At 39.5% G+C, this 24376-nt stretch overlaps 1 protein-coding gene across 1 annotated transcript in view; it reads right to left on the bottom strand.

Moving 5' to 3' along the window:
• Positions 1–20071, bottom strand: part of scfd1 (sec1 family domain containing 1) — a 112322-nt gene extending 92251 nt beyond the window's left edge. Inside the window, exons 1-8 of the mRNA XM_052024523.1 lie at positions 20011–20071; positions 8360–8430; positions 7166–7254; positions 6364–6454; positions 6093–6215; positions 5250–5337; positions 4160–4249; positions 884–939 (exon numbers count right to left, since the gene is read on the bottom strand). Of these exons, the coding sequence (XP_051880483.1) occupies positions 884–939; positions 4160–4249; positions 5250–5337; positions 6093–6215; positions 6364–6454; positions 7166–7254; positions 8360–8430; positions 20011–20041 (639 nt within the window). The 5' untranslated portion in view covers positions 20042–20071. The remainder of the gene's footprint in view (positions 1–883; positions 940–4159; positions 4250–5249; positions 5338–6092; positions 6216–6363; positions 6455–7165; positions 7255–8359; positions 8431–20010) is intronic.
• Between the last annotated feature and the right edge of the window lie 4305 nt (positions 20072–24376).

Below are 24376 nucleotides of genomic sequence, written 5' to 3'. Positions count from 1 at the left end.
AAAGGCACCTTTCATGATCTGCCCAAGCCTTTTAGCTTTGGAAGTGTAGTCACTGTGTAAAGTTGAAATGCAAAATTTTTATTACTTTCCTTTTGCAAATGATGTGATGATCAGAGATTTTCTTCCCCCTGAGCAAAGCAAATCAGTGTTGATGCAGGTCCTAAAACAGGTATTATGCCCTCTACTTGCATGTGAAAAGTGCCAAATGCCTGTATTAAGTATAGGTTGAGAACACTTCATTCACCTTACTTATATCATACGTGCTGCTCAGTATTTAAGAGCATTAGGTGGCAGTGTAAGTGGTGCTACCTGGTGTTAACATTTATGAGGTATTGTAGACCGGTTCTTTAATTTCTTCATTAGTGCTTACTTTCCAAACCAAGTCACAGTTTGGTAAGAAAAATAACATTAGATTTGAATCAATTGACATATTCTGAATTACCGAGGCCCTGTGCTATGGAATTCCTTCTCTAAACCACTCTGCAACAAATCTTCCTCAATAAAATCTATCCCTTTCACTCGTTTTTTTTTGTCACTGACCTTAACTTTCCCTCCTTTGGCTCTAGGCTGTGGTCCAATTCAGTCCTGCATTATGACTTGGTAATTTTAATTAAAGCTACAGCAAGCTGTTGTTACTATTGCAAGAGCTTTCTACAATATGTGATACTTAACATCTATGTGAGGAGGCAAGTGGGACTTTATTTTGACAGCTTACATTAATTAATGTTTTACTGATTGATTGGAAATAAAACTTTTTAACAGCAGTAAACAGTTATAAACACAAATTTATCAGGTACACATTATGGATCATGCATCATGTCTAGTTTGTATAAACCTTATTATTTGTTATGCAAACTGAAACAAATGAAAATATATTTCTTACCACTGCTACCATGTCAGCTGCATTTCCTCGAGAGCATCGTATAATTGGAACAGCACCTAATTTAAGACCAACAATCAAACTACAAGATTTTCAAAAGCTCCAAAACTTACCTACTAATTTTTTAAGGAGCAGATTTTTTTGTTTCCTCACCCTGCTGTGCTCATCATCAACTTAAGCTCTACCCATTTTGTTTTTAATTTCAAAAATATACTTTGGTCATAATCTCACACACACACAATACTATCAATTCAATACATTACCTTATAATATATCAATGCTGCTCATGTTTCCTCCAACAGAGCATACTGTATGTTAAATGTTTGAGAGAGTGTTACAGAAGGCTCACTCAGAGTCTCTGCAGTTGCTGCACCAAGCTTCAGTGCATTCCTCAGCATGTAATCCTGCACTTGGATTGTGCCAGTCAGAAGTGTTCGTTTGTGGACCTCTTACATTGGAAAACCAACAAATTTTGGGTAGACCAAAGTGCATCTTCCATCAGGTTGATGATCTTCCAGCACCAATTGATGTTTATCTCAGTATGTATTCCTGGGATTGGCCCATAGATCACAGAGTGATCCGTTTGCAGCTGCTGATTGTGAAGCTTGATGAGGAGCACTGCATCCTTTTCCAGGTGTTCTTAGCAAATGCACAGTGCATGAGGAGATGGGCGGTCATTTCATCCTTGCTGCAACCATCTTGAGGTAGTGTGCGGTGGAAGTGAGAGTCCAGCTGTGCAAGGAGGATCTAACAGGGAGGGCCCTTCTCACTGCCAGTCAAACAAGGTCCTGGTGGATGCTTGGGAGATCTGGTGATGAAGCATTCTGCTAAATGACTTTAACAGTCTACTCAGGAAACCGTCCCACAGGATTAACTGTCTCCTTCTTCCAAATTGCCTCTAGGACATTCCAAGCTCACCACTGCCTGGTGGACTTGTCAAAGGTGTTTGCTGCAGAAACCTTTTTATGAAGGACAGGTAGCATGGCAAGATCCACCAGAATGGAACATTGCATGGCAACAAGGCCAGGCCCATCGCAAAATGGGATAGGTAAAAACCTCAGCAATAGTGACAATTGGTGTTTGCGTACCCTGGCTCTATGCACTGCTTAATGCAGCCACACGCAAAGATGGCCATCACAATGAGGACTATGTTGGGAACATTCTTCCCCCCTTTCACTGAAGACCTGTACACAATGACCAATGGATGAAGTCCATTCTGGACTCCAGATGAAATGGAAGATGGGCTCAGGTGACTGCCAGGGCACGTGAGTGGGGTATAGAACATAGAACAATTACAGCACAATTCAGGCCCTTTGGCCCACAAAGCTGTGCCGAACATGTCCCTACCCTAGAAATTACTAGGCTTACCCATAGCCCTCTATTTTACTCAGCTCCATATACCGATCTAACAGTCTCTTGAAAGACCCTATCGTATCAGCTTCCACCACCATTTCTGGCAGCCCATTCCACGCACACACCACTCCCTGAGTAAAAATCTTACCCCTGACATCTCCTCTATACCTACTCCCCAGCACCTTAAACCTACGTCCTCCTGTGGCCACCAATTCAGCCCTGGGGAAAAGTCTCTGACTATCTACCCTGTCAATACCTCTCATCATCTTATACACCTCTATCAGGTCCCCCCTCATCCTCCGCCTCTCCAAGGAGAAAAGGCCGAGTTCCCTCAACCTGCTTTCATAAGGCATGCTCCGCATCCCAGGCAGCATCCTTGTGAATCTCCTCTGCACTCTCTGTGGCTTCCACATCTTTCCTGTAGTGAAGCGACCAGAACTGAGCACAGTACTCCAAGTGGGGTCTGACCAGGGACCTATATAGCTGCAACAATACCTCATGGCTCCTAAATTCAATTCCCCGATTGATGAAGGGCAATACATAATATGCCTTCTTAACCACAGAGTCAACCTGCGCAGCTGCTTTGAGCGTCCTATGGACTCGGACCCCAAGATCCCTCTGATCCTCCACACTGCCAAGAGTCCTACCATTAAGACTATATTCCGCCAACATATTTGACCTACCAAAATGAACCACTTCACACTTATCTGGGTTGAACTGCATCTGCCACTTCTCAGCCCAACTCTGCATCCTATCTATATCCCGCTGTAACCTCTGACAGCCCTCCAAACTATCCACAACACCCCCAACCTTCGTGTCATCTGCAAACTTACTAAACTACCCCTCCACTTCCTCATCCAGGTCATTTATAAAAATCAGGCATATATATATATATATATATATATATAGATAGATAGATATATAGATATATATATATATATATATATAAAGCAGGTATGGTCCACACCTGCGCCATGTTTAGCCATAGTGAGAGCACCTCACACCTGATGACCATTTTCTTGCCTGCCATCAAGAGGGAGTGCCATTCCCACATTCAATTTCTGTTTCACCTTTGCCATATGCTTCAGCTAATTCTTGGCACTTGCCCCAGCTCCTCTAAATCAGATTCCCAGCACCTTCAGGTAGACAGACTTGATGATGAAGGTTGTGCAAGTTGCCAAAGAAAATGCTTTTATCCTTGCTGCAGTTGACACCAGCCCACAAGGTTAATTCATGCTGGTCGCAGATGCTGATCAATCTGTGGTCTGATCACGAATACCAGCAGAAGACAATGACATCATCCACATTCAGCGAGCTTTGATCCGAGTGCCCCCAACTGCCTGGCATCATCACCCCATCCTTCCTCATGGAATTAGCACAAAGCTAAAAACGACACACAAACAAGACAGAGGGGAGTGGGCAACTTTACCAGACTGCAGATTTGATGGGGAAGCTTGCTGTTTCCCACCTGATAATATGGACTGCACCACTGATGTCTGTGTAGAGCAGTTGTATCCAATTGCTGATTCCCTCCCCACAGGCCATTTCAGAGAGCACATACATCATGTGCTCACCATCGAGTTTCACTCAATGCCACTCCAAATTTAACATCAGTCAATATGTCAGTGTAATCTGGCAGATTCCTTACTCAAGAAGCACACCTCCACTTGGCCTCTTCCCCAAAATTTCGTCCATGTGATTCAAAACCCTTTAGAAGGCAACCATGGAGGTGCAATTGCACATTACACCCAACCTCCCTCATAATATTAAAGAAATTCAAAATATTAAAGAAATTCATCATATATTTTCTTATGAAAATATTAAAGAAATTCATAAGAGTATATTTTCTTTAAACTAATTTCATAAGTCTCCTGCCTTAAAAACACTTGCAATAACAAAAATAGGGATTTGCTACAGTCTACTTACCCATCGTAACAAAAAAGCAGAAAAGGCTATCCACCAGAGTGTCCATAATTATTTCCATTTCCGTATCAGTGATATCCGGTCGATTGATTGCTGAGTTAAGATGGAAAAAAAACAAATTATATATTGTGTCTTACATGAATCAAGAGATCCCAAAGCACTTTACAGCCACTTGAGTACCTTCGAAATATAATCAGTTATTACATTGTTGAAAATGTAGTAGACAATATACACATAGCAAGCTATCACAAAGAGCAATAAAATAAAAAAATGTTTTAGTAATGTTGGCAAAATAAAAAATATTGGCCATGACATTAAGATAACTCTCTTCACCTTCACTGAAAAGGTGCCCTTGGACCTACATTTGCCCAAGAGGTGCTAAGTGGCCTCAGTTTAAAACTGCATCCAAATGACATTAGCTACAATGATGCAATATACCCTCAGCGTTGCACTGGAGTTTCCACCTGGATTCCTATGCTCAGGTTTCTATGGCACAATTAATACACAAGAGTTGAACTCATGTCTAAATAACACTAAAAAAAAGATAAAGAATAGATTAAATTTAGATATGTCACAAAGCAGAGAGCAGCACAGAAAAGTTAATAAGTAGGGCTTGATTTTCCAATTCTCATTTTTTATTCAGTTCAGGATTTCCTTTTCTATTAGTACAAAAATCCATTTCAAAATCTTGGTAATTGAATGTATTTTCTTGTAGGTGACATCTGACAAGGATTTTCGTAGAACCACAAAATATTTCTGATCAATAACTGTAGCATTATAACTTATTATTTTTAAACATTCAACCATTGTGCATTTTATTTACAAAAATATTTCATGTTTTAGACTAGTCAATACTATTTTGATTTCTGGCACAGCACTTCCACTAATCAAATTTAATACACCATAGGTTCATCAGCAGACAAGGCCTGGATTAATTTTCTTGCTAAAGGAAATGCATAATCTTTCTTTTTTATTTTAAAAGTATTATTTAAATTTCTTATTACTTTGAACAATCATTGAAAACTGCCTTGAATCTGAGAAAAACATTTCTGATGCACATATAAATACAGAAATAAGAGATTGGAGATGGTACCATGATATGAGATGAGTTCCTTGTTCTGATTGCACAATACGAACATGTCATCTTCCAAAGTGATAAAGTTTAAATACTGATCAAATAACTGCAAAAATAAGAAAAGCAGAAAAGGATTTCAATATCGCATGAATCTAGATTCATTAATTTATTAATATCAGCAAAATTCATAGTGTAACTGAAACTTCTGATTTAGAAGGAAAATAATAATCTCTAAAGCATTCCTAACAATTTTCTTTTGATACAAGAGTAACTTACGAATGGTTGCATTTCAGTCAAAGTAATAGAATATTGTTCACCATGAAGGCCATATATCAAATCAACTTGGTGTGATATTAATCAAATTTATTAATCTGCACAATAATCTTAAAACCTAAGCTTGCTATATGTGAAGCACATTTTAATTGTTACCAGAAAATCAGGTTTATCAAGCAATACTCAAATTCTGATCATGCGTCCATTTAATAATCTTTAAAATTGTATCAGAATCGAGTCTGGTGATTACAAACTGATTATACCGAACACAATGGTAATGACCCATATTCAAATATTTTGTGTTTAAAAGAAACAGTTATTGTTTTGATTGCGAACTTACGCTTTTAACAGATCAGGACCATAAATGATTCATTACGTTGAAAGATTACACTTAAGACTTAAAATATAGATCTAAGCATCCAGCAAACATGCTAATTGGCAATTTTAGAAAAAGCAAATGTAAACACTGAAATCCATAATTAAATCTATTGTAACAATGTATTCCAACTTTTTTTTGCATCCAGGGCAAAATAAAAATAAGGATATCAGAACAAAGAACAAGTTCCTGAGCTAATAAGATCACCTGACCTTGGCAACTTGGGCTACTGCGTTTGTACTCAGAGCTGCACTCGCAATGTCTTCAAGTTTACTTCTTGAAATTGCTGAGATGAAGTTTAAGTAATATGACTCATAAAGTTGATTCCGAAGATCCTACAGAAACAATTACTCTTAGAATTAATAGTCAATCATAAAAATGAAATTGAAAATATTTAAATAACTAAGTAAAATTCTTAACATTAATTAAAGCCTTGCATTTCAGATTTATAAAAGCTGCTTTAATCAAAAAGCCGTTAATTACCTGGCATACTCTGTCAACATTTTCTTCTGTTGGCATTACAAAATAAATTGCTGGAACATCTGGAATAGGATCTCTGTCAGAGTGCAATAGCCTGAAAAATTTAATTGCAAATTAAAACCAAAGTAAATACTACAGTGTAAAGTTAAGCATATTGATACAGGAAAAAGCAACGTTTCTCAAAAATAAAGCACAACAAAACTAAAATTGATTTATGCAAACACTTCACACATTTTCAAAGTAAAATTCATGGTTTGTTTTCCAATGACTTATGGATTATAAACATAATGCTAAATGAATAGTCTAACCACTATGATTCATGACACTTCTGTAGTTATTTAAGAGTGATTAAGGTAGACAGCACTATACAGAGTGCATATCTTGCAGTGACTCAAAGATTTAATTCCAAGATGAGAAAAATCGCAAATCAAATTCTAATGGTTACTTGCAGTTTATTCACAAACCAAAAAAATCAAAACAACTTCACGATCAATGAACATCAAATTAAAAGGGAATCTTTAACATGTCTACTAATTTTATCATTACAATCATGTGCTTATGAGAGTCCGGTTGATATAAACAGATTTCTGATGTACTTAATTTCTGTAAACATTTTTACAATCATGCAAATCTGATCAAGTTAATTTTTAGATCGTTGAGGCAAATATAACAATCTATCAGTGAAACAAATTGATTCAACAACAAGGACAATGATGATTAATTTAAAATATTTGAGGGGAAAAAAGGACTTCCTTAAAACATGCCTTGCTCCATTATGTACTGACTTAAATTAAATTTATCTTACAGGTGCAAAGTAATGCCCATGTCTCTCAACTCTTTCACAGACAGCAACGGTGAAATGATGTCCTGACCAAATCGGTCGTAAATCAGAATCTACAGAAGAAACAATTATATTAGAAAACTAGAATTATGGCTTATAGAATACTTGTTACTTTTTATTGATAGTAATATGAACGCAAATTACTGCAGAGGTTGTGAATTTGAAACAAAAAAAATCAAAGGGCTCAAAAGCAGGTAAAGCAGCATCTGTGATAAAAATAAACAGTTTATGTTTCAGATCAATAAGCTGGAATGAGTTTTAAGATGTAACTAAGGGGAAGGGGAGGAAAGGACAAAAGAGAAATCGGAAACAGCAGACATTATACAGCTAGAGGGATGATGATATAAGGGAATGGATCAGTCAAGAGAACATACAAATGGCAATAGCAGAATTATCTGAAATGATTGAAAATAGGGTCCAGAGGGCTGTATTGCACTTCATTGAAAGATAAAATGCTGTTTTGAAGGTTATATTGCACTGGAAAAGTGCAGTAGGCTTAAGGCAGAGGCCAGAGTGAGCATGGGATGAGAATTTTAAGTAATAGGTGACCAGAGTTCATGTTCAAATCTATGGATTAGTTTGGCCAGAACTATCACTATAACGACTTCCACCTAATCATAGATCTTCCCTTTGGTCTTTTGCTCTCACCTCCACTTTCCACGCATCCTAAAAATTGCTTTTATCCTTAATGTTTTCTAGTTTTGACAACAAAACATTAACTCAGATTCTCTCACCAGATGCTGCTTAGCCTGCTGAGTATCCTCAGCATCTACTCATTAATGTTAGTACTCCAGTGTTACAAGTTTCTCCACTGATAGTTGAGCATCTGTCCCATTGTCAATAAACACACTATAAATACTCCCAAATTTTAATTTCCATCACTACCAAAAAAGGTGCGTATTAATCTATAGTGATAGAGTTTAAAATTAAGTAGAACTACAACTGCAGAGAATTTTAATTAAATCTGGTCACTGTATCCAAAAAAGTCTTTCATAGCTGACCTGGTTTGAATCTTTTGATTTTGTTGATCTAATAATGAGATGAATGGAGTTCAAAGATGCAATATTTTAAAAACTTAGCTTAAGAACTTTGGTGATTAGGATGTTCTATGTTTGATGACATTTGCCAGCAGTCTAGATTCATCAAAAATTCCCTCACCTTCCATACTGGTTCCGTGGTGCTGTTTTTAACAGGAATGACATTGAAGTTTAACATTCGTTTTAGAGCGGCTGTAAAATAAAAGAAAAATAAGCACTGAAACCTAAAAGCTATTATTAAATTTCAAAGAATTACAAGTGCACACATTTCTACAGTATTAACTGACTATTTTGCAATGATTCAATTACAATAAACAGCAGGAAAAATTCCACTAATTTCTTAGGAAATTTATCATTACACACAAAGAGCATGTTACCATAGGAACTCTGGGATTTGTGGACTTTCATGTGCCCCAGTAAAGATTCAATACTTGCAAAATAAAAAAAAGCAGGAAATTAACTTAGTGATTAATTATTTTATATTACTTTTATTAATTAATTACTATATTTACGCACAAGAGGCATTTGGTATATATAAGCAAACATTTATTCCAAGAACATGTAAATCCTCTGCCTTTACCATATATCTGTACATCTCGATGTTCAGAGCAGAGAAAGCTTTGCCAAATAGAATAGCTGTGGTGAGACCATGGCAACTTTTAAGAAATCAGGAACAGAGGATGCGAGGAGAGGAGTGAGGTGAGTAGTACGCTTTGAATTGCTGCTTTTGAGAACTGTCATTATTTACATCATAGGCCATTCTACAATGTTAAAAAGACTCGGGAAACATGGCACCACTTTAACTTATGCAGACCTTCTCTTTATTAAAGGTGCTAATTTTCACTTATCACATTTCCTCTCAGAATACCCTGTTCTATATTTAGGATTTTTTGCAGATTATTATTATTGCTCTTAATGCCTCAAAAACACCTGTTTGGTTTGTTCAATTAAGCCCTCAGTGTTCAAAATTAATTGGAGTTGATTCATATCTGGTGACTGTGATTATTATAATTTATTCATCACAGGGAAGACTTGATACATTCCAGTATCTGAGCAGTAATTTTTATGGAGTATAAAGAACACATTTTATTCCAGGCATATTCTGGGTAAAGGTTGTAACTGCATGTCAGCATCATCCAGCAAGTGGTTCATCTCTAGTGTCTCCCATAAATTCTATCTTAAGTCCTGTACTCCTTCTTGCTCTCAAGACTCCCTTCCCATTCCCATTCCCTTGCCTCATGCCATGCTCTCTCAGCTGAGCTACTCATCAGATATAACCTGTTGGTTGAATATGCGAAACCTTCGACCATTTCCAATATCCAGGATAAGGCTGAGATGATGACTTAAGTAAAGCTAGAATTCTGGACTCATTATCCATAAAAAGGCACCATTTTTCTTCAAAACATGAATGAATTCCTGGTAAGAAAATTGACTTGTGATGCCACAGAGCAGTGGATTGATTAATTTCAATGAAAGTAAAATCACCAAACTCCTTTGTACCCTGAAGGCTTTGGTTTCATTTGGTGCAGCAGCTCCTCATGGTGTGAGAGTGAACATGAAGTTGTTTAATAGAGATTTTTTGTTCACAACAAAGAACTTGGAGGGAAAAAAGAGACTTACCAATATGTTATCAAAATATTTCCTCAAACAAATACACTATTCCAACCACTGACTCTTGAAGATTTAATCTGTCATTTCAGTGCACTTTAGCTCTAAACTGATGGTTTGGATCAAGCCAATTTGTTAAGAGTAATATTGAATAATAATCTGTCCCCTTTGTTATTCAAATAATTTGTTGATTTATATTCCAAATATTACAACATTACTTAAAGGAATCTGTTTTATTAGTAATATAGTTTAAAAAGCTTGAAAATTGCATTTTTGTGACCTCAGAATATCCCAAAGCACTTTGCACCAATGAGTATTTTTGAAGTGTGGTCTCTATTGTAATGTCAGAATGCATACAGGAAGCTCCAAATACCTTATCAAATAATTTTTTCTGCATTGTGATAAGGACCAGATCATCAGATTCAGCAATACTGGTTGAGTGATTAGTACTCAGGACATCAGGGAGGATTTTCTTGCTCTTTCTCAGAATAATGGATGGCATGGGATTTTCTCTAATTTTTTTTAAGTTATTCACATGTATGTCACTAGCCAGTGCAGCATATCTAATTACCCCTGAATTAACTGGTTTGCTGGGTCATTCAAAATACAATTAAGAGTCAACCACATAGCTGTGTCTCCAGGATCACTTATAGGCCAAAGTGTACAGACAGCAGGTTTTGTTAGCTGAAGGACATTAATAAACATTTTCAAAGTTTGGCAGGTTTACGATTATGACAAGTTATACCAAGTATTTATTTCAATTTTATTTATTTGAATTTAAATACCCTAACTGCTGTGGAGGAGATTCGAACTAAAGGCTTCAGATCAATACCCTATACCCCTGGATATTGGTTATCAGTAACTTAACCACTAAATACAAACAGATAACTTTTTCCATTATTTCATGAAGGTTCACTATATTTCAGTTTAACATCTCATGCAAATGACAACATCTTTTACATTGCAGCACCAGAGCATCAGCAAGTTAAGCATCTGGAATGCAACCTTAGAATTCTAAACCACCTGAGAAATGAGAGTACTACCAATCAAGCTGTTTAACTACAGCTACCAGAGGTAAGCAAAGTTTGATTTAGGAGACAAGAGATTCTGCCTCTGGACAGCATAGCTCTTCACTCACCAGTGCTTACTTTTATCATTACACCTGTTTTTCAATTTCACCTTTAGTTATTTCTAAACTTACCAAATTTCATTCAATGCATTTAATTTGAATGAATTGTTCAGCCACAGATTGTATCCAACTCTTAAAATTAATGACTCAAAGTGAATTTGACCAGTTTGCACTACATTTCTGAACATGAGATCTGATCTCTGGGAACCACTCAGTTCTTCCCCCTTCTCCCACTTTCAACAGAAATTAAAACTGACCTTGTCATTTTTTTTTAAACTACTGGAATTATTCCACCTCAACTCCATGATAATTATTACAGCATGCCAAAGCAGACTAGCTTTAAACTACCAGTCAAATTAAGTAAACAATGAACAAGCATTAAATAATATGAAAATTCTAACACTATCTTCTTAGTGGAAGTACACAAAAGGTTGTGAACCTAAAGAGGAACCTTCAGGTCTAAAGAACTGTGGTGTGCACAGTTTCCTTTCATACGAGATATGAAACTTAGAACCCATCACGAAGGTGTCACTTCACTTCAGTACTGCTGTTTGTTCAATCCAACATAGTTTCCTTGACTTGCTACAATGATTCATCATAACCTCAGAATTCCCAGCCTCACAGAATCACATTCACAATGGAACCAATCATGAAGTTGTTGTAAATTTGAAAACTAGTGCACTTAATGATGCACTTCAGGCATTATCTGAAACTTGTCACAAGAAGGACATCAGGGTCCTCAAGCCTGTCCCGCAAATGAAAATGATCATGGCTGATCTTAGCAGGCTTCAATTCTTCTGTTCCAGTTCCTCGTAACTCTCAATTCCATGATCTTACAAATATATATCTCCCACTTAAATATTGGTAATTGATTTATTATTGTCACATGTATCAAGGTACAGTGGAAAAACTTGTCTTGCCTAACGTTCATACTGATCATTTCATTACAATAGTGCTTTGAAGTAGTACAAAGTAAAACAATGACAGAATGCAGAATAAAGTGCTAGAGTTACAGAGAAAGTGCAGAGAGGTGGACAGTAAGGTGCAAGGCCATAACGAGGTAGATTGAGGTCAACAGAATCAGAATCAGGTATATTATTACTGACATATGTCATGAAATGTGTTGTTTTGCAGGAGCAGTACAGTACAAGACAAAAATTACTATAAGTTACAAAAACAAATAGTGCAAAAGAGGAATAACGAAGTAGTGTATGGGTTCATGGACTGTTCAGAAATCTGACGGCAGAGGAGAAGAGTCCATCTTATTGTACTAGGGGACCGTTCAGTAGTCTTAAAACAGCAGGACAGAAGCTGCCCTTGAGTCTGGTAGTACGTGCTTTCAGGCTTCCATATCTTCTGCCCGATGGGAGGGGGGAGAATAGAGAACGTCTGGGGTGGGGGGTCTTTGATTATGCTGGCTGCTTTACCGAGGCAGCGTGAAGTATAGACAGAGTCCATGGAGGGGAGGCTGGTTTCCGTGATGTGCTGAGTTGTGTCCACAATGATCTGGCCTCCACCACCCTTGGGTGCAGAGAATTCCAAAGATTCACTACCCTCTAAGAAATTTCTTAACACCTCAGTTTTGAATGACCAGTCCCTTATTTTGTAGTTGTGTCCTTTGCTCATGACCCTTACACCAGTAAAAATACATCGACATTTATCTACCCTGTTAAGTTCCCTGTTGATCTTATATATTTGGATAAAGTCACCGCTCATTCTTCTCAACTCCAAAGAATATAGTCACAAACCATCTTACCTTACTTGATTGGACAACCTTCTTATCCCAAGAATTAGCCTGGTGAATCTGCTTTGGACTGCCTCCAATACCACGATATCTTTTTTTTAAGGTGGGGGGATTAAAATATGCACAGTATTCTATGTGTTTCCTCACCAACATTCTATACAACTGTAACAAAACTCCCTACTCTTAAACTCCAACTCCTTCACAATAAAGGCCAACTTGCTGTTCTTAACTACTTGTTGGAACTACCTGCTAACTTCTTCTGATTCATGCACAGAAACATCTACTCTGAACTTCACTCATTTGCAGTCTCTCTCCAGCTTTTGATCCCTCTTATAAAAGTACATAAGCTCACACTATTCAAAATTAAACTACATTTGCCAGGTTTTCGCCCAATCACTCACTCCATCTGTATCTTGTTGCAGAATCACAATGTCCTCATCGCATCATGACCTCCCAGTTTTTTTGTATCATCGGCAAACTTGGAAACCTTACATTTCTTTCCCTCCTCCAGGCCATTAATGCAAATAGTAAACAATTGAGGGCTAAGATCCTATCCCAGTGATATTCCACTGGTTATATCAGCCCGAAAAGGACCCATTTATTCCCAAAGGACTCTTTGTTTTCTTTGTGACAGTTTTCAATCCGTGCTAACACACTTCCCGCCAATAATTTATGCACCAGCATTTTATATGCTACTTGTCAAATACCTTTTAGAAACATAGAAAGGTATAGCACAGGAACAGGCCCCAAGGCCAACCATATCTGAGCCGACCAGAATGCCATAGTAAACTAATCCTGTTTGGCTGCACATGGTCAGTACAGCTCTATTCTCTGCCCATCCAAATGCCTCTTAAACATTGCTTTTGTATCTGCTTCTAGCACCTTCCCTGACAGCAGATTTCAGGTACCCACCCTTCCTGGTTAACAAAACTTGCCTTGCAAATCTCCTTTAAACTTTCCCCCTCTCACCTTAAACCTATGTCCTCCAGCATCTGACATTTCCACCCTGGGAAAAAGACTCTCACTATCTACCCTGTCCATGCCTCTCATAATTTTATATACTTCGATCGTGTTTCCCCCACCCCACCCCAAGCCTCCAGAGAAGACAATTCAAGTTTGTCCAACCTCTCCTTATAGCTATACCCTCTAATCTAGGCTGCATCTTGGTAAACCTTTTCTGCACCCTCTCCAAAGCCTCCACATCCTTCCTATAGTGTGGCAACCAGAACTGCACACAATATTCCATATGTGGCTGAAACAAATTTTTTTCAGCTGCAACATGACTTCCCAACTTTTATACTCAATACCCTGACCAATGAAGGCAAGCATACCATATACCTTCTTTACCACCCTATCCACTTGTGTTGCCTCCTTCAGGAAGCTATGGATTTGCACCCCAAGATCCCTCTGTACATCAATGCTCCCAGGTGCTGCCATTTACTGTATTCTTTCCTCTTGCATTTGACCTCCTAAAATTCAACACCTCATGCTTGTCCAGATTAAACTCCATCTGCCATTTCTCCACCCAAATCTATATCTTGCTGCATCCTTTAGCAACTCCACCAATTCTCTTCTCATTTGCAAACTTACAAATTAAATTTGGAAATCTAAATACACTACATCTATAGGTTCCCCTCTATCAAATCTCCCTGTCACATACTCAAAAGAATTCCACAAATTTGTCAAATATGAATTACCTTTCATAAAACCACATTGAATAGGTTTGATTATATTCAGTTTTGTTAAATGATTAGTTATTTCCTCTTTGATTATTGACTACAGCATCTCGCCAACAAATAGATGCCAAACCAATTAGACTACAGTTATCCGTTTTCTGTCTTTTTTGAATAAGGAAGCTACTTTCCAATCTTCTGGTACCCACCCAGAATTTAGCAAGTTTTGAAATATTTCATCCAATGTGTCATTTGCAGACACTTCCCTTAAAACCCCTTGGTGTAAGCCATTGGGTCCCAGATTTTTATTAGCTTTTTGCCCAGTGAGCTTCTCTATTACTCTATTCCTTGTGATTTTGATTTTTAAAAGCTTTTCCCTATTATTTGATATATTATGGATATTTGCAGTATCCTCCATGGTGAAGACAGATCTAAAAAAAATTAGTTTAACATATCTGCCACTTCTTTGTTTCCTGTTACTAATTCACCAGCCTCATTCTCTAGAGGTCGTAAAACTACCTTAGCTGTTGATGTATCCATAGAAACTCTTACTGTTTGGTTTGATATTACATGCAAGTTTTCTGTCACTATCAATTCTCTCCCTTCTTTTGAACTTTTTAGTCTTTCACTGCTGAATCCTAAAGAATTCCCTGTCCTCTAGCCTATCACCAGCCCTTGCCACTTTGTAAGTCCAAGTTTTCAATGTAATGTTATCCTTGACCTCCTTCCTTAACCACAGATTGTGCCTCTTTCTCATTGAATCCCTCTTTCTAATCAGGAAAAATTCCTGTTGAGTGTAATGGACCAGCTGTTTTAGAGTCTGCCACTGTTCATCTACTGACCTGTGTTACGGACTCAGTGAAAGTCCCTTTAAGATAGAGAGTGTGTGTGTATGTGTGTGTGGGGCGTGCTTACGTCAATAGAAGATAAAGGACGTAATGACGTGGTTGAAGAAGAAGAAGAGAGAGAGAAGGGAGAGAGACACCAGCCTGCTTGTTTTCTCTATCGATGGATGAGAAACAATAACTGTGTTTGCCACTGAAATCCATGTATGGAAGTTGGAAGTAATCCGGTGGAGTTCACTTTGTTGCTGACCTGTAGAAGGAAACAGGTATTTGTGTGTGTGGACGACCATGATTCGGATGCTTTTCGGGATGAGGAAGTCACTACCGAGTAAACACTGGAGTGTCGTTTGGGTTCCATCGTGGAACATTTGGATTTCGTATGTACTCTCTCTCTGTTTTTCTACATCTACGTCTTATCTTCAGACAACGGTGGTTGTTGAAGAAGCCCTTGCTCATGTTTCACCTTATGACTTGCGGAACTGAACTTTAAGAACCATTCCGGAACTTGGAGTTTGGGACTTTGTCACACACACACACGAAGAGTTTAGTTTTGGGGTTAACATTCGGGGTTTAACATTTTTGAATTCTAACATACTAAAATTTTTACCTTTATTTTACGTATTATCATAAGTAGTAATTAATAAAATAGTTTTTAACACTGAATCATGCTCAGTGTGTTTCTTTTGTTGCTGGTTCGTGACACCTGTCTCTAAGCTTAGAGTACTCCACCTTCGTACTATTACAATTGCCCTTATTCACGTTGAAAACAGTGGCTTTGGCCCTGTCAAACTACATCTGGAATTTTATCATACTGTGATCATTACCTCCTAGGCGGATCTTTAATTACAAGATCTCTAATTAATCCTTCCTTATTACACATGACAAATAGTCTGTTCCCAGGTAGAATCCATAACATGATGTTCTGAGAAGCAATCTCTGATGCACTTCACAAATTCTTCTTCTCTGATACCCTTGCCAGTTTGATTTGTCCGATCAATATGTGGTTTAAAATCTCCCATGACAAACATAGTCCCTTCAAACCTGGCCTAGATATTTCCCCATTTATTTACGAATGGCTACAATTTTAAATTCATTGACATTTTCCATTAGGGAACCAAATCACATTAAAAAAATACAAACTAAAAACTGAATCTAGAATCTAAGAGGAGATAAGTAGTTCAATAAAATTACATTCCGAATCTGCGGACTGATATTCTGGACACTTGCAAGGAACAACCTCCACCTCCCTTCTCCCCATCCCTCCCACTTCCATAAATAATGAACTACAAAAGAAAGTTCTGTATGAATTATCTTAACAAACTTAGCTCATTCAGGATTCTAACAAATTAAGAAATTAAAACTAACTTAAATATTCATATATTTCAATTCTTTTTTAAAGTAACTTGTGCATTCCACACTTCGAATTAACTTTTGACACAATAATACTATAAGCTATTTACCCAAATGTTTCACATGGAATCAGCTTTTTCTGCTGCTCAAAGAATCATAGAACACAGAACAAGGCCCTTTGGCCCACAAGATCTAAGCCAATCCATCTACACAAATCTGATTTACCAGCACTTGGCCCCCTAGCCTACTATACCTTGATGATTCAAGTGCTCGTCCGGATGCTTCTTTAATGTTGTGAGAAAACCCACCTGCAGTAACTCCTCAGGCAACCATCCTCTGAATGAAAAATTCTTCCTCAGATCCCCTCTAAATCTATCACTCTTCACCTTAAACCTATGCTCTCTCATCCTAGACACCTGGGGAAAAGTTTCTTATTATCTACCCTTTTTTATACCTCTCAAGTCCCTCTTCTGCTGCAAGGAAAAGAAACCCAGCCTATCGTATCTCTGCCTAGTCAGGCTGGTCTGCTTCTGCTAACTGTATTGAAGGCAAAAACATTGGCAACTGAAGTAGGAGTAGGTTGCTCAGCTCTTTGTTCCAGCTCTGTTTTCAATTAGATAGTGGCAGGTCTTCTTCAGCATCCTTTGATTCCCTTAATTCTATTGAACTCCATCTTGAATATCCTCAATGACCTAGCATCTTGGATAGAGATAGTTTCAAAAATGCATTACCCTCTGGATGAAGAACATTTGTTCTCATTTCTGTCCCAAATTGGTGAACCTTTATTTTGAGACCATGACCCCTGCCTTAACTCTATCAAGTCCCATAAGACTTTTGTATGCTTAAATGAGATCACCTCTCATTCTTCTTAACTCTAGAGAATATAGGCTTAGTCAACATAATCATTCCTCACAGGACAATACCCGCCATTCCAGGGATCAATTGAGTTAATTTTTGTTGCATTTCTTCAATGGCAAGTGTATCCTTCCTTAGGTAGCAAGGGCAGAGCTGTACGCAGTGTCGTCTCACCAGAACCTAACATAATTGGACATTTGGGTTCTTCTGAACATCAATGCCATTCAAACTTATACCATTTAAAAATAGAGAAATGACTCTCCTTCACATATACCGTATACTCCATGACAATCTACTACTATGCACTTCATTCAGGTGAAAGAATCTGTCCAGATATTGAGCTAGGAATTGCACAGCCGTGATGTCACTTCTTCACTTCAATCATCATTTGAATACCAAAATCCATTGCCAACTGTGTAAAGTCATTAAGTTGCACACCATGTACTGTTCAACAGGTAAATATGGATAAATCAGAGATTATGATGGTTAAAATATGAAAAGAGACTTGCTTTTTAAGAGCCCTTTAATTAAGGATTAGCTGGAATACTTAAACACAATATTCTGATGGGAAAGACTCTCAGTTTATGTAATGTTTTCCTAATTAGGGATTTTTTAAAAAAAAGAGACAGCTGTTCTCTTCAGCATAGATCTCAGTACTGGTTATAGCTACGTTGGCTTATATACATGAATTCCTTAATTTTGAAGAGGGTTGCATGTCAGGTAAATATTCCATTAGTAAATATTCGTAAATTCAAAAGGTGCTTCCCATTAGCTTCAATGTAAAAATATCGGTGCTCCAAAAATCAAGAATATCAGCCAAAATAACCTAAATATTGAAAAATCAATACAACCATCTAAAATAATAAAACACCCTTTTGCTCACAATCAGGGTATTCACCAAATGAAACATACCAGAGGTCTCTCTTCCTTCCCTTCCCTTCAGTCTCTGGCCATCGTCGCTCCCTACTGGCTCTCATTATCTCTCTCCCCTCCCTAACCCAGTGCCCCAACATCCCTCTATCTCCTCGCTCCTAGGTTCCTGCAAGTTGAATGCATTGTGATCCTGATATGAAACTCACATTCTATCAGACAGCAGTGATCCCTGTCCTCCTATGTGCTTTTGACACCTAGAATTCCTACAGCAGACAGCTAAAGGCACTGGAAAAATAATATTGAAACTGCCTCTGACAAACCCTCCAAATTCACTCAAAGGACAAGCAAACTAACATCAGCATTCCCCCAGGTCAACATTCCCATCACTGAGTTCTTAGTTACTCTCACGTCCTGATGCAGGATTTTGACCCAAAACGTCAATAATTCCTTTCCTCCCACAGATGGTGCTTGGCCTGCTGAGTTCTTTCAGCAGATTGTTTGTTGCTTAGTTGCTCTTAGTTGGCTATGTTGGGCAAGTCATGTTGTTTGCAGGACTAACACCACTAAACATGCACATGTCATGGGAAGAGATTATGAGGAGGACAGAGAAAGACATTCAAGGATGCACTCGAATCTTTTTAAGAAGTTCAATGTCTTAGGAACATCTGGCTCACAACCACTCAAAGTGAAGGAAGTGCATTTGGGATGGTATTGAGAACCTCAAGGCTGGGCATCAGGAGCACATAAAAACTGTGTGTGAGCGTTCAAAGAGGCAGAGCACTCACCCACCCATCCTGGGAGGAACTTACTGCACCATCTGTCCAAGAGTTTGTGGTTTCCATACTAGCCTCATTAGCCACCTAAGAATGCGCAAAACCTATCATCCCCGATCCTGTGGGGCTATTGAAGAGGAAAGCGATCATTGTTGACAGTCCGAATGTCAACAAAGACCGCTCTTCTCGACTGGATAATTACTGACATAAGCATTACTTATCATTTCGCAAACAAAAACTCGTAAATCGATTACACGTCCCCAACAAGAGCTAATAAAGTTGTTGCTAAAATTAGTAACCAGAACGTTATTTAACGGAGGGATCCTACATTGGTAAAGGGGATATTAAATAAAATAAAGACACCGAATCCAGTTCTTTGCGGGAACGCAATCACAGCTATATACCGTATCACCGAGGCTCAACAGTAATATGTTCAATAGGTGAATAATTGTCCATTATGTAAAGTAATAAAACACATTTTACACAGAAACTACCTCAGACAAGTTTGTTTTTCCCGCTGGCACACAAACACCGGCGTTCCTGGGAAACCGGTGCCCCTTGCTGACAGACTGCTGCCTTCAGAGACATGACACCAACGGCCAGTGAGAAGGCGCTCCGGCCGTGAGAGAGGCCGTGAGGAGCGGCCGGGGATCCCGCCACCAACGGCCAGTGAGAAGGCGCTTCGACCGTGAGGAGCGGCCGGGGATCCCGCCACCAACAGCCGCACATCACCGAGCAGCGCCGCTCACTCTGGGCTCAGGCCTGGCACCGCAGCCGGCCCGGCTGGGAGTCGCAGACACAACGAGGGCGGCGCGGTGCCATTCTCCTCCCCAGGCTGACCCGGTGCCCGCGGTGTCGGCGCGGCCGGGTTTGTCAGGCCGGCGCAGAGCCCGTCCCTTGGCGTCGCTGAGCGGTTACTCACCGATCTGCTTCTCCCGCACGGACGCCGCCATCTTGCTTGCAGCTCCCAGCCTGACGCAGTCCAGGGTGACGTGGCAACTGCAGGCCGGGGCACCGCGCACCGCCGTAATGATCCTAATAGCCGGGCAGCTGGCCAGCACCGGCATCTGCTGAAGTTGGTATTGGTTTTGGTATTGGTTTATTAGTGTCACTTGTACCAAGGTACAGTGAAAAACTTGTCTTGCATACTGATCATACAGGTCAATTCATTACACAGTGCAGTTACATTGAGTTATATGGAGCACATTGAGGTACCGACCAGTGGCTCTGACATCCACCATCATGAAGTGGTTTGAGAGGCTGGTCATGGCATGCATCAACTCCAGCCTCCCAGACAATCGCGACCCACTGCAATTTGCCTATCACCGAAACAGGTCTACAGTGGACACCATCTTGCTGGCCCTACACTCAGCTCTGGAACATTCGGACAGTAAAGACACCTATGTTAGACTATTGTTTATTGACTACAGCTCTGCCTTCAATACTATAATTCCAAGCAAACTCGTCACCAGACTCCGAGACCTGGGACCCGACACCTCCCTCTGCAACTGGATCCCTCACTTTCTGACCAACAGACTGCAATCAGTGAGGATAGGCAGCAATACCTCCAGCACGATTATTCTCAACACTGGTGCCCCACAAGGCTGCGTCCTCAGCCCTCTACTCCCTAAACACTCATGACTGTGTGGCCAAATTCTGCTCTAACTCCATCCACAAAGTTGCAGATGACAGCATGTAGTAGGTACGGGAAGGAGATAGAGAGCTTAGTGGAAGAGTGTCATGACAACAACCTTTCCCTCAACAAAAGAGCTGGTCATTGACTTCAGGAAAGGGGGTGGTGTACATGCACCCGTCTACATCAATAGTGCTGAGGTTGAGAGTTTCAAGTTCCTAGGAATGAACATCACCAATAGCCTATCCTGGTCAAATCACGTAGATACCACAGCCAAGAAAGCTCACCAGCACCTCTACTTCCTCAGGAGGCTAAAGAAATTCAGTATGTCCCCTTTGACACTCACCAACTTTTAGCAATGCAACACAGAAAGCATCCTATCTAGATGCATCATGGTTTGTTATGGCAACTGCTCTGCTCAGGACCGGAAGAAACTGCAGAGAGTTGTGGACACAGCCCTGCACATTATGGAAACCAGCCTCCCCTCCACCCACCCGGGTCATTCTCTCGTCTCTCCCCTTCCATCAGGTAGAAGATATAGGAGCCTGAGGGCACATATCACCAGGCTCAAGGACAGCTTCTATCCCACTGTGATAAGACTATTGAACGGTTCCCTTATACGATGAGATGGACTCTAACCTCATCATCTACCTTGTGACCTTGCACCTTATTGTCTACCTGCACTGTGCTTTCTCTGCAGCTGTGACACTTTACTCTGTATTGTTATTGGTTTTACCTGTACTACCTCAATACACTCTGCACTCACTCAATGTAACTGCACTGTGTAATGAATTGACCTGTATGATCAGTATGCAAGACAAGTTTTTCACTGTACCTCAGTGCAAGTGACAATAATAAACCAATACCAATAATACAGGTAAAAGCAATAACAGTACATAGTGTCACAGCTGCAGAGGAAGTGTAGTGCAGGTAGACAATAAGGTGCAAGGTCACAACAGGGTAGATTGTGAGGTCAGAGTTCATCTCTTCGTATAAGGGAACTGTTCAATAGTCTTACCACAGTGGGATAGAAGCTGTCCTTGAGCCTGGTGGTATGTGCCCTCAAGCTGCTGTATCTTCTACCTGATGGGAGATGAGGGAGGAGAGAAGAGAGAATGACCCAGGTGGGTGGGGAGGCTTTAAACAAATTTTGAGCCAAATTATTTCTTTGTCACTGATACCAGAGTGGGATGATAAGGGAAAGATGATTTTTCCTCATTGGAAAGGATCCCCCACCCACATGAGTTTCCTACTGAGGGGAGACAGAAGAAACTGCATGTTTAGTGGTTTGTTTTTTTTTGCTCCATATACAAATGCTGCCTGACTCGCTAAGTTCCTCCAGCAGTATGTTTCTTGCTCCAGAATCTTGATAAAGGGCCTTGACCCAAAACACCGACTGTCCATTTCTCTCTGCAGATGCTGCCTGACCCGCAGAGTTCCTCCAGCAGTTTTTCTCCCCCTACCCCACCAAGAAGTTCACTACATGGTAAGTTTCCATTTCAGAAGTGAATGTTTGCAGTATTGTGCCTATCAACTTGGCTTCAGCCTGGAATTATAATTGGAGCCAACATCACAGATGCTAGAAATTTGAGACAAAAATAGAAAATTAAATAGTCATGGAGATCAAGCAACATATCGTGCTGTTGCGTAGTTTCCAATTAAACAAGTTAGCCTTTCAAAGGGACTGTAGCTTCCGTGAATCCCAGGTTCACACATACCTTTTTAACCACCACTCTGCATCTCACGGTTGTTTTCCATACAACCAGACTTGGGAAACGCAACACCTGTCTTTTATGCTTCTTCCCACCACCCAGGGACAGAGTCCTTCCACGTGAAGCAGCAATTAATTAACTTGGAGACATACGAGACTGAAGATGCTAGAATCTGGAACAAAAAAAAACTTCTGGAGGTACTCAACAGTTCAGGCAGCATCTGTGGAGGGAAATGGACAGTTGACGTTCGGGTCAAGACCCTTCATCTGCACCGGCATTAACCTGCACTTCTTCCAGTTTGTCTGATGGCATTTGGCACCCACAATGTGCTCTTCTCTCCACTGGGGAAACTAAATGCAGATTTACTGACCACTTAGCAGAACCCTCCATTCAATCCACAAGGGTCACCCTCAGGTTCCAGTCAATTTAATCTGTGTCCCACTCAACCCATATTTTAGTGCAGTTTCTGGGTAGCGTATGAAGACTTTAAACTGAGCAGCAGATCACTGCAAGGCCCCTCAGAGCTGCACATTCATTCCTGGCAATGGGGCCACAAGTTTACATTGACATTAGCTTGAGGGACAGCACCCTATCTTTTGATCATGTGCACTGTTGCCATCTAGACACAACATAGTTCAATAGTTTTAGATTATGCCTCTTCTACTCCCTTTGTGTCTTAGTTCCTTATTCATTACTGAACTGTTTTACTTTGCACTAACTTTTTGATGAAAACAGAAAGTGCCAGAAATACTCATTCGGCATAGATTTGTGAAAGGTTGGGCTTTAAATTAATTATTTGAAATCATACAGCAAGAGAAAGTGGTAGCTGTAGATGTGAATTTAGAAGTATTTCAGGAGAATATCTGGGAAACATCAATCATAATAAAGACTTAGACTATGCACAGAAAAAGCCTAGAAACCAATCTGAGGGTTAAATGGAATTATAGCCAGGCAGGCAAAACCACATTTGAATGATGGGAGGTCTTTAAAGTGTAAGGTTTCAGGAATAGAATATGGAAACAGCTGTTTTTTTTTTAAGTTCCAAAACCCAGAGCTGAAGCTCCTTTAGTTTACACTTCCTGCACCTATAATTGTCAGGGACACTGGAAGCATCCTGGAGTTCCCATATTGCATGATTTACATTCCACAGGTCTGAGGTGCTCTTGCATGCCTCTTTCTGCTTAAAATAGCTCACTAAGAAGCAATGGGAATAATTTAATTCTTTAAATATAAAGCTGCATTATTACCCTTGCCTCATCAAAGGCCATTCTCACCAGAGTTCAAACTGTATGGATGCTGGGCTTTGTAGCTTAAAAAAAACATACTGAATCCTGCCTGGCCTTAAGAGTACAAGGACAAAAATGTCACATTGGACTATTATAAAACTCTGTGGCCATAACTGGAATATTATAGTTCTGGGAAACACACTTCAAGGAAGCAAAGACGACTGTGCAGAAGAGGATTACTGAAGTGATTCCAAGGAGAAAAGAGCTTATTTTGTGGGTAGACTGGAGATAGTAAGGTTGTTCCCCTTGGAATACGATAGATTGTGAGATCTTTCAAAGATACTTGAGTATGGGCAGTAGAAGCACAAGGATCAAGAATCTGAGTACAATGAATTAAGATAATTGGCACAAAAGTAACAAGGGAAAACTGAACCAAAAAAATGACAAGAGTGAAAATTTTTAATAAAAATACAGTGAGAGGTTGGGATGCACTTTTCTGGGTGGAAGTGGAGGCGGAGGCTGTGTCAATGATAGCAATCAAAAGGTAGCTTGGTAAGTATCTGAAATGTAAGAACTTGCAGGTCTATGGGGAGGGTGGAGTAGGTCCAGTTAGATTAATTTTACATGGAGCCAATGAGCCAACTGGCCACTTTCCATGCTATAATCATTATGACAATGAATCAGAGTCCTGGTACTATAATGAGATTTCTTCCATAG

This window comes from Pristis pectinata, chromosome 1, assembly GCF_009764475.1.
Source record: "Pristis pectinata isolate sPriPec2 chromosome 1, sPriPec2.1.pri, whole genome shotgun sequence".
In the NCBI taxonomy this organism is placed as follows: Eukaryota; Metazoa; Chordata; class Chondrichthyes; order Rhinopristiformes; family Pristidae; genus Pristis; species Pristis pectinata.
The sequence above is the reverse complement of the archived record's forward strand: the minus strand, read 5'-3'. Positions and strand labels throughout refer to the sequence as shown.